At 49.9% G+C, this 11299-nt stretch overlaps 1 protein-coding gene across 1 annotated transcript in view; it reads right to left on the reverse strand.

Moving 5' to 3' along the window:
* LOC144248445 (uncharacterized) overlaps positions 1–10824 on the reverse strand; it is a 109454-nt gene extending 98630 nt beyond the window's left edge. Inside the window, 3 exon segments of the mRNA XM_077790611.1 lie at positions 10159–10340; positions 10425–10558; positions 10561–10824. Coding sequence (XP_077646737.1) covers positions 10159–10340; positions 10425–10558; positions 10561–10824 — 580 coding nt within the window.
* Between the last annotated feature and the right edge of the window lie 475 nt (positions 10825–11299).

Here is an 11299-nt window from a genome sequence, read left to right on the forward strand (position 1 = left end):
CTCTCTTCTTTGCTCCTCGGGTCCGTGTCCACCTGCGTCTGCACCCGAAAAGGTTTCACGTACCTCGCCGACACCCACTTCGGTCCTCGCTCTGTGGAAACACAAGCGAAACCCTTGCCCCAAGTTATTAATGTAAATGGACCTTCAATTTGTCCTGATTCCGGATTTCTGATCAAAACCAAAGGATTTTCCCTTAACTTTGCTTGTGTACTGTTTGTAAAATGCCTGACAATTGGTGGTGTGGGCTCTGAAAATGAATCATTTAGAAAATTCAATACATACAGAGCTTTGTTCAGCCGCATATAAGGTGTTGAGCCTCCCTTTTCTGTTTATCCAAAAGGGATTTCAGGGTGTGATGTGTTCTTTCAATGATTGCTTGACCTGAGGGAGAATAAGGAATACCAAAAATGTGCTTCACTCCCCATTTTTTCAGAAATTTGTCAAGCACCTTGACTGTATAAGTTGGACCATTATCTGTTTTTATTTCTTGTGGCACCCCGAGTGATGCAAATGCTTGCAAAAAGTGTCTGCAGGCATGTTCTGCAGTTTCCCCTGTATGTAATGATGCAAAAATCGCCCCTGAAAATGTGTCTACTGAAACATGGATATTTTTGAGCCTCCCAAAAGATGGGTATTTTGTGACATCAGCTTGCCAGAGCTGAAGACTCTGCAATCCCCTTGGATTGACAGCTCCTGTAGATGCAGGAGGCTGCACAAGCTGACAGTCTGGACAAGCATTGATGATCTCCCTCGCCTGACTTTTGGAGAGGCAAAAGGATTCCATCAATGCCTGTGCATTCTGATGGAAAAATGCATGGCTCAATTTTGCCTGCTCAAAAATATGCGGCAATGTCTGAGATATGGTCATTGTGAGTCTGTCTGCGTGAGCATTTCCCTCTGCTAAGAACCCTGGGAGTGATGAGTGATATGTGTAACAAAATGTTCATGTTCTCTACTTTCTAGAATTGTCCTCATGCATGACAAATATGAATATAAAATTTCATTGTCAGTGTGTTTCAAAAGTGATCCCTCTAACCGTTTGACCACATTTGCAACATATGCTGAATCTGTGACCAGATTGAGAGGTTCCTGAAACAATTGAAAAACCCTGACAACTGCTGCCAGTTCCACAATTTGTGGTGAACCCTGTACCATTTTTATGTCTGATTTCCACTCCCCTGTTTTTGAATTTTGCCATGTGACCACTGATTTGTGAGTTTTTCCCAAACCATCAGTGAACAGTGTCACCCCATCCACTGGTTCCTGGCTTATTTTTGTTTTTTTCCCTGAAACTTACTTTCTCATTCAGCATCCTGTGAGCTGGAAAATGAACTGTACAAATTCCCAGATATCCTAACAAAGCAATTGCAAAATCCTGTGATTTCTGCATCTCTCATTCAAAATACACTTTTTTCAAAGGAACATGAATAACTGAGAAATCTCTGCCTGACATTGTCAGCAACCTGGTTCTCGCCTTAATAATAATCTGTGCTACCATTTCTAGATCCGTGAGAATTGTTTTTGAGGGCCTGTAAGCTAAGAAAACCCATTCTATCAACAAAAGAGGGTCCATTTGAGACAAATCCCATTGAAAAATCAACCCATATAACTGTGCTGTTTCCCCCAACACTGCTAAATGAAAAGGCAATGATTCTACAAAGTGATGTGCTTGTCTCTGCTGAATCATGTCTGTGATCTTTTCAAGGTCTCTTTTTGCTTCAGGCGTCAGAGTTCTGGGAGATTTGATGTTATTGTCCCCTCTCAAAAGATCGAGCAACGACGAGATGTCATCATTGGTGATTCCCAGGATCGGTCTCATCCAGTTGATCTCCCCCAAAAGCTGTTGCAAGTCCTGGAGATTGATGACCTTTGTGTTGATTTCCAGTTTCTGTGGCCTTATTGTTTGTTTCATGATCTTCCACCCCAGGTATTTCCAAGGTGCAATTTCCTGTATTTTTGGTGTACTAATTTCCAGTCCTGCTTTTTGCATCTGCGCAATCACACAGTCACGAACTTCTTGCACCTCCTGTTTTGTTGGTGCTGCAATGAGCAAATCATCCATATAATGGATAATTTCTGGTTTTGGATGTTTCTCTCATGCTGGATGCAAAGCTTGGGCCACGTACCATTGGCAAATGCTTGGAGAATTTTTGAGTCCCTGAGGAAGAACCGTCCAGTGGTATCTCTGCAAAGGTTCTTCTCTGTTGATGCTTGGGACAGAAAATGCAAAGCGTGGAGCATCATCTGGATGAAGTGGAATGCTGAAAAAACAGTCCTTGAGATCAATGATCACAAGAGACCAGTCCCTCGGGATCATCGAGAGAGATGGAAGCCCAAGCTGCAGTGGCCCCATGTCCTGATGACCTCGTTGATTTTCCTGAGATCATGAAGCAGTCTCCAAGACCCTGAAGTTTTCTTGTGAATGACAAACACTGGGGAATTCCATGGGCTGTCTGTTGGTTTGATGTGTCCCTTCTGCAGCTGTTCCTGGACCAACTTTTTCAATGCACTCAATTTTTTCCGCTCTAGGGGCCACTGATCCACCCAAACAGGATCATTTGTTTTCCAGGTCAGTTTCAAAGTGCCACAGTGACCCTTGTTAAAAATCCAATTCTAATTTCAGTCCCCATTGTGCCAAAAGGTCCCTTCCCCATACTGTGATGGGCTTTTGCACGATGAAAGGACGGATAACTGCTGTCTTTTTTCCTGGGCCTGTGACAACAATTGCGTTCTCACTCTGCATGCACAGGGAACTCCCCCCTATGCCTGTGAGAGAACCCAAAGGTGCAACCAAGTCCCATTCCCAAGGCCAAAAAATGTATGAAATAACTGTAACATCCGCTCCTGTGTCAAGCATCCCTGTAATAGCAATTGTCTTTTCGTTACAAGTCAAGTGACAAGTAACAATGGGCCGATCCCGGCTCAAATGTTTCACCCAAGATGCATGCACTTCTGCTTGATCACCAGGAAAAGAGTCACGTTTGTTGAACACCGGCATGGCTTGCCTTTCTGGATGAGATGGCAAAGCCATGGCTCGAGCAATCGGTGTGTTTTGTGGAATTGTCAGAGGTGGTCGCAAGACTTTTGCCATGACCATCAGCTCCTCATTACGGTTTGCTGAAATCAAAGATGGATAAACAACAAGTCCAAGGATACTGCTCCTGTCCCTGGCCATTATTAAAAAGTCCTGTCTTTTCCAAGAAGTCCCTGTGACACCTGTAGGTATCACTGCATGGCTATTGTCCAAAAGACATGTCAGTTTGGAGGTTGCCAAGACGCATTGGAATCCGGGTGGTACCAAGTCTGGGTCGCTGGGGATTTTGGAGATTGCTCTGCTGAGGGGTTCTGTTTGTTGCTCCCCGAGGATTGTCCCTGCTGGTTCTGTGTCACTGCCAGGATTTGTGTCTGAGCGCGCTGGCGTTGATTCGCGCTCTTTTTCCCGTTTCCCGGAATAGGAAGAAGTTTCCCATCCACATCTGTCTGTGAGTGACACTCATTTGCGAGATGTTTCCCTCTCCTGCACCGAGGGCAAAGGTCTGGTGGCTTGTTGGGCTTTGAAAGTTGTGGGCAGTTCCTTTTAATATGTCCTTGTGCCCCACACCCAAAGCACCGTCTTTCTGCATTAGGGTTGCCCTTTGTATAATTTGCAAGAGCTTCCCTGACACGTTTTTCAATTTGATCCCCCAAGTGTTCCTCCATGATGGAAGCAACATGTTGTGGTGTCCCCACCTTGCTGCACGCCTCGATCATGTCTGCCAAGGTGGCCTGGTGCGCATCATTCTGATGATCCATCTGCACTCCGGATTGGCATTGGAGAACACGAGGCTTTTGACCAGGTGTGGTTTCGCTCCCTCCTCGCTCACCTGTCGCTCCACCGCCGGAGAAAGACGATCCACAAATGAAGAAAACGGCTCTGCAGGACCTTGTTTGATCTCGGTGTAGATTGTGTCCTGGACCCCCGCTGGAGCAATCTGAAGAATTGCCCTCCATGCTGCCTCTTTGATGTCGCTGAGCACGTGACGCGGGAGCCTCACCGCCTGTTGAGTTGGATCATCCTCAGGAGGACCACCAGCAAGCTGCAACATGGTGAGGTTTGCATTCGGCCCGCCCTGGTATCTGGCTCTCAGCTCCTCCAGGGATCTCCTCCACGCCTTCTGCCACACGAGAGCTTGGGTGTCTGTAAGAACTGATGTCGCAAGATATTTAAGATCATATGGTGTTAAATCATACATTCCAAAAATACTTTTTAACATTTGCTTGAAATATGGTGATGACAACCCATTGTCCCGAATGGCCTTAGCTAAATCTTTGATTGCTCCACGGTCCAGGCGTTCCCATCTCGGGTTTTGGCCCTGAGCGTCATAGTTCACTGGCATCATTATATTTCCCGAGCCCTGCAATAAACCTTTCTCTTTCTCCAATTCTGCTCGAATGTCCTGCCAGTCCACTTTTGCGCTCTGCAAAGCTGTAAATTCAGTGGGTACTTACCTGTAGAGTGGAGTCATCTGTTGTGGCTGCAGTTCTGGTGCAGCAGCACTCACCGATACCAACGGCATCTGCAGCATCTGCGAAGATGAAGGCTGGAAGTCTCTGGAGAAAAGTGAAGCATCTGCTGTGGAGGAGAACACACGACTGCCTTGCGTTATTTGGAAAATTTTTGGAAGATGAACCAACAGTTCTGGCTGTGACTCCAAGGCTGTGCTTCAATATTGTAAAAGAAATTCAACAACCCCCTTTGATATGAAAATTGACTCTCCCTGCCCCGAAAGTTTGGCAGACCTTGATTTTGGAATTGTCCAAGCTGGAACACCCTCTGAAGCAGTGATGCGTATCATTTCCTCCCGTTGCTGCACCTCAGCAGAAGTGTCCTGAGTCCCGCACTGTTCCGGTGTCAGTGGAGGTTCCTGCTGCCGTGCAGATGTGACCTTTTTCACCCTGGAGTTTTTCTTATAAGAAACTGGAAAAAAGTCCTGCAATGTCACAGTCCCACCACTGGGTGGCGCAGTGCCTTGACCGGACAAGTTCTGTGCCGCCTGTTGCAATGTTGTGGTTCCACCGCTAGATGGCGCTGCCGCCTGACCAGCTGAGGTCAGAACCGCACTCTGCTCTTCAATCTGCACTTCGATAAACATTTGAGCATCTCTTCTGTCAACTGATTTACATTTGCAAATCCCGCACTAATTCCCGATAAACCTTTGAGCATTTCTCCTAACAACTGATTCACGTTTGCAATCCCTGCAGTTGATGAAACTGACTCTTGTTGTAACAACTGTTCTAATTCGGTCATGTCAGAAGCAGACAGGGATTGGCCGTGGCCTTGGGCTGTCTGTTGCCATGGGAACTGTGATGGAACGGTGCCCTGAGGAATGTTTACCTCCTGGCCACACCCCATCCCTGCCTGCGTCATCTCAGGGGAGTGAACGCTCCTGCTCCGACCCTGGCTATGCTTTGGCCTCGCTCCACCCCGCACCGCCTCCGAATCAGAGCCACTGCCGTCCCCCACAAGGCTGACACAACCACCCTCCTGTTCCCATTCCAACCCTGATGTCTCTGTCTCACTTTGCCCGTCTCCTGGCTCCATGCCAGCACCCACAGCCCGCGCGCGCCGGCTCCGCCCCCTGTGTGCCTGTCCCGCGCGTTCGAAATGTGAGAAATCCCCTCCACCCGTGGCTGTCGGGTTTTGCTCGACCTTCACACACGTGCCCGCCGCCTGAGCTGCAGTGAGGAACGCCTCCCGCTGTCCCTCTGCCGCTTCCTCAGCAGCCCTGGCTGCCGCGGTCAGGGAGCCAAGTTCCCACGCCCTTTGGGCAGCCACTTCTGCGGCCTCACGGATTCTCGACACCAAACGCGTCCCCGGGCGCTCCGAGCGTACCACCTCCGCACTCGCATCCCCCGCTTTCGCCCCGATCCGTCCCGCCCCCGCCGCTCTCCCCGGCCTCGCTTTCTGCGCGGGCTGTTTTGAACTCCCAGCCTGCACAGATGTGGAGGTGCTTTCCTCTCCCTCCTCCCCCTGCTCTGCACTCACGTTCGCACCTTCCCCCACCGGAGCCGCCACCGCTGCCACCCCTGCCATGAGTTTGGACTTGGGCAATGTCTTCCTCCCACCGAGGGTCGCGGCTGTGCCTGGCTCGCCTGCCTCTGTCTGGGGAATTTCTGCATCGGAGGAGCTTAGGGACTCTTGGGAAACTGAGGAACAGTGAGAGCCCGGGGACACGGGACGCGATGGGGTATCATCTCCCTGATGTTCCACAGGAAGCAATCCTGCCTGTCCTGTGTCTGTGGTGAGAGGGGCTGTCCCAAGCTGCTGGCTGGACTGTCCCCCGCTCTGTTTGTCACCAGGAGCCGTAGCTGCCTGGCTTGAGCTGCCGCGTTGTGAGAGTGACTCTAAAACTGTTCTTGCTGAAGATAAAAGTTTTGCGGCAAGCTTATTATTTCTTATAGCCTGATAATATAATTGCTTATTAATTTCCTGCCAAAAATTTGGCTCAAACGATAAATCTGGATCTGAGTGTGGGAAGTTACACCTCACCCACAATAATAAATCTTTCATCTCCTTTTGAGCAATCTCCACCGGATGGGCAGAGATGATGCCCTGGAAGGCAGATACTATTTCTTTTTCCTCTTGGGAGAATTCCCCCCCCATGTTCTTAATTTTGACCGTTCTCACCAAAAGCTGTGTCGGCTTGAGGTCAGTCCGGAGATGGCACTGATCACCGTCCAGCAGGTCACAGGTGAGAGATCCCAGGCGCGCTTCTGGGTCATCTCCTCCCTGGAAAGTCCCCGAGATGAGTTGTTTCAGTGAAGGTCAGGTTCTTATCTCGAGCTGTCTGCTCCCTCTCTTCTTGGAATTTGCTGCGAGTGTGTGTGCTCTGCTCTTCTCTTTTTTTTCTTCTCCGCTAATGCAGATTGGAGGTTGTTTGATGTTTCTTTTCAGTCTTCTTGCTGATGCCCGCACAGGGACACCAGATGTGAGAACCCCAGGTTTGGTTTGGGGTCTCGTGTGGTGGTAAAGCTTCTCCTCCAACCCGTGCGTCCAAAGAAATACTCTGCAGCCTCTTGTTGTTCGGTCTCAAGAGGATTTATTGCTAGTTATCTAACAGATTATGTTCTTGGGCTGCGGCCCTTTGATCAGCGGCCTGGGTAGAGACGCACACACTCCTGACACCCTGACTGTCTGGTGTCTTCTTCTCTCTACCAGCCCAGGGCTGCTGCTATCTTTTATGAGATATATTATGTATTACATGTTTACAGTTATTCCCCGATACCTACTACATATATTACCAAGTGCTTTTCTACTCTAACCCAACCTGTGAGTGCCAACATCACCAAGAACATGGAGGCAAGGAAGAAGAAGGAGGAAGAATGGGATCAGCCCACTTTCGTCCATCTTAGAACTTCTGACCCCCATGTACAATAGAAAACCCCGCCCCTGTACATGTGCTAAAACCCCTCTGTACAATACTAACAAAAATTTCCCCTCTACTTTGTAACTACTTTTACTATTCTATCTAACCTTTTGTGACTGCTTGTTCCACCTTCAAATTTGGTAATTCATTCCATGGTTCAAACACAAATCACAGCTGTTTCCAGCTGTCTGCCAGGGTCAAAAATGCTTCTGACCAAGGCCTGGAACCTCTAAAAATATCTGAGGGACATTTTGAGTTCCCACAACCTGGGAGCCTTTGGCAGTCCCTGCCCTCAGTGGGGCCGTGTGATGCTCCAGGTCACTTTGAGTTTTGATCCTGACTCCTTGAGCAGCTTCTTCAGCCTTCTCTCAGTGCCTGAGGGTCCTGGACTCCGTCCCAAAACCACAGTGGGGATCATCAAAATACAGAAAGCCCTCACGGGTGCTTTGTCTTTATTCAATTGTCTGCAAGCCTCCAGGGCTTGTGCAGCTGACTGGAGTCAGTCTGGAGTTCTGTTAAGGAGGAAGATTTCCACGTGCACCTCATGACCTTTTATTCTTCAATCAAATGAGTGGGGTTTTTTATTTCCCAGTTTGGAGAAGAGGGGATAGAAGCATTCCCCAGGTGATCCTGACACTGAACTTCTCCAGAGGAGGTCTGGGCATGTAGAAGAATGAGCCCCCTGAGGGCTGACCCTGTTTGGACAAGCTGCTCCTCACCCCCAGCCTCACCATGTCTGACATCGCCCACCTGGCACTGACATCCCTATGCCCTGCAGCAGAACCTTGTCCCTGAGCTCTGCAGCTCCATGTCCCAGCCCATTGCACCGTGTCCCACCTACTCTCCTCAGGGCTCTGCCTGCACACAGGCCCAAGAGAAGTTTTCCTGTTGGGAAAGAAAGAATGCAAAAGCCTGAGCAGGTTTCCTGAACAACAAACCCCACTCAGGAGCCACCTGCTCAGTACAGGCTGCCTGGAGTGGTGTCACCTTTCTACAAGGGACAGTGTGACCAGAAATGATCACTGGAAGCAAAATTCTCTGAGTCTCCCAGCTGAATTCTCTGTCTTGGCCCATTCCCTAGATCCATGTTGCAGATGGAAGCTGCTGGTGCCATCCTCACCTTTTACCTCTCTTTGGAATGCAAACAGATGTTCCCAGGTGCGTTAAACAGGATTTGCTCAATGTTTCTATAAATCTTTTGTGTTCCTCATGGAACGAAGGGGCCATTTTGGCACTGAGTGGGTGACGTGGAAGCAAGGAGTCAATTGTGACCCTGGGGTCCCATGGAACCAAAGGGCCATGGTGACACAGCAGGGCCACGTGGATCCAGTGGTCCATTGTGACACTGTGGATCCAAGGAGACCATGGAGACACCCCCAGAACCTCATGGAACCAAGGAGTCCATAGTGGCCCAGCAGGGCTGCATGGAGCCAATGGTCCATGGTGACACTGCCCATCCAAGGAGCCCAGTTGGACACTGTGGAAGCTCATGGAGCGAGGTAGGTCATTGTGACACTGAAGAACTTCATGACACCAAATATCCATGGGGACACAGCAGGGCATCATGGAACCCAGGAACTACTGTTGGCAGTGTGGAAACTCCTGGAACCAGGGGCTGTTGCGGCACTGCAGAACCAACACAGCTGCTGCACCTTGTCCCCTGCCCTGCACAGCTCCTTGGGAGGCACGGCAGGAGCAGCACCCTGGGAGCCTTGGGAATGCCCTTCTGGGATCCATGGCACACACTCCCAGGGCCTGGAATTCCAGTTCCCAGCCAGGAAAAGATGTTCCTGCTCTTGAAGGCAAAGCTCTTGTGAAAGAGTCAAAAGCCAAGTGGAGCAAGATCCTACAGTGACATTTCACAACCAGCCTTCCTAACTTCACCCATGGTGGTTGGAGTTCATGGATTGGGAATGAAATCAGGGCAGGGTCTTTGGTGGGAGCTGCCCTGGGTCAAAAGGGACACTGAGAGAGAAACAGAGCAGGCAAAGGAAGGCAGGAGAGACAGGAGGACACAAATACAATCAACTGAGAAGGTGTCATTCTGAAAAGCAAAACAGAACTGACTGAAAATTAATGGGACAGGAAGCAATAATTTTGAATGTTTTATTTACTTTCAAAATATATCCCATACACCCAGCTGCACACAATCATGATCCTACGCCCTTTACATTTGGATCCCCCTTCTTCCAATTTCCCTCCTACCCCATCTCACCCTGGAGGTTGTGGAATTGGGTATTTTGTCATGGGTTATAGTTTTTTGAGGCGGAAACAAGCCATTTTGATGTGGTATTGAGCTCTTTTGGGATAAGATTGAGGTGTTTCAGTGAGGCTGAGTCATTTTGAGGTGACAGATCAATCCATCTTGCCTTCAGGAGTGCAAAGATGTGGAGAACACAGCCTGAAATCCCCCAAGAATCCACAAATCCTTCAGAATATGTCCCCAGACTATAAATTTAATCTCAAATACCTGTTAAAGGGTTGGACTTTGGGAATATCTGAATAATTACTTTATTTTCAGTCCTATTTCAGGTGTTTTAATTGATAAAGACATATCTGAAGAACGTTAAGGCCAAACCAAAAAGATGACCAGTCAGGTGTCTTCCCAACATGGATCACAGCGAATGTGGGTCACCAGGCCTGAGCACAGCATGGGTCTTCCCATGGGGGATAAGGCTGGAGCAGTGTACAAAGCTCTTCATGCAGTTGGGGGACTCACCGGGCTTCCTTTACTAGTGCCTCCGTTGGTGTTTGGTCAAGTGAGAGCTCTGGGTGAAGCTCTTCCCACACCGGGGACACTCGTAGGGCCTCTCCCCAGTGTGGATGCGCCGGTGCTTGACAAGGGAGGAGTTGTACTTGAAGCCCTTCCCGCAGTCGGGGCAGCGGAAGGGCCTCTCATCCATGTGAATCCGCTGATGGCAGAGGAGATTAGAGCTGGTCTTAAACTTTTTCTGACACTCAGGACACTCATAGGGCCTCTCCCCAGGGTGGATCATTTGGTGGATGATGAGGTTGGACCTCTGGCTGAAGCCCTTCCCACATTGCTCACACTTGTATGGCCTTTGCCCAGTGTGGATGATCTGGTGGCGGATCAAGTTGGATCTTGTGCTGTAGCTCATCCCACATTCCCCGCACTCATAGGGCCTCTCTCCCTGGTGTGGATGCACCTGTGGGTGACGAGGGTGGAGTTGCGCTTGAATCCCTTCCCACAGTCCGGGCAGCAGAAGGGCCTCTCATCCGTGTGAAGCCGCTGGTGCAGGAGGAGAGTGGAGCTGGTGTGAAACCCTTTCTGACACTTGGGACACTCATAGGGCCTCTCCCCAGTGTGGATGCATTGGTGGGTGACAAGGGCAGAGCTGCACCTGAAGCCCTTCCCACACTCCCCACACTCGTAGGCCCATTCCCCAGTGTGGATCATCCGGTGGTGGATCAGGTTGTTGCTCCTCCTGAAGCTCTTCCCACACTCCAAGCACTTGTAGGGCTTCTCCCCATCATGATGCTGCTCAGGCACCACCAGCTCCGAGCTCTGGCTGAATCTCTGCCCACCTTCCCGGCACAGAGTGGGACTTTCCTCCTCAGAACACCCTGGGCTGGCCTTGCAGCCCCTCCTCCTGTGGCATCTCTGGGGCTTTTCCTCACTGTTGTATTCCTGCACCATGGAGCTGCTCAAAATGGCCTCTTCCAAGAGGTTCTGCTGCGGAGATTTATCCTCCCTGGTCTTTATCTTCTTCTCCTTGTCTGGGGAAGGAAGGACAAGGAGTAGGTGGGATTTGCCTCCGTGCCAGATGGAATGGCAAGGAGATCCCCCACAGTGCGTCCCCAGCAGGAGGGCAACGGCAGTGGGGCTGTCCTGCAGCTGGGAGCCAGGCTGAGCTGGGAGATGGGGCAGGAGA

The sequence above is a fragment of the Lonchura striata genome, unplaced genomic scaffold, assembly GCF_046129695.1.
Source record: "Lonchura striata isolate bLonStr1 unplaced genomic scaffold, bLonStr1.mat Scaffold_126, whole genome shotgun sequence".
NCBI lineage: Eukaryota > Metazoa > Chordata > Aves > Passeriformes > Estrildidae > Lonchura > Lonchura striata.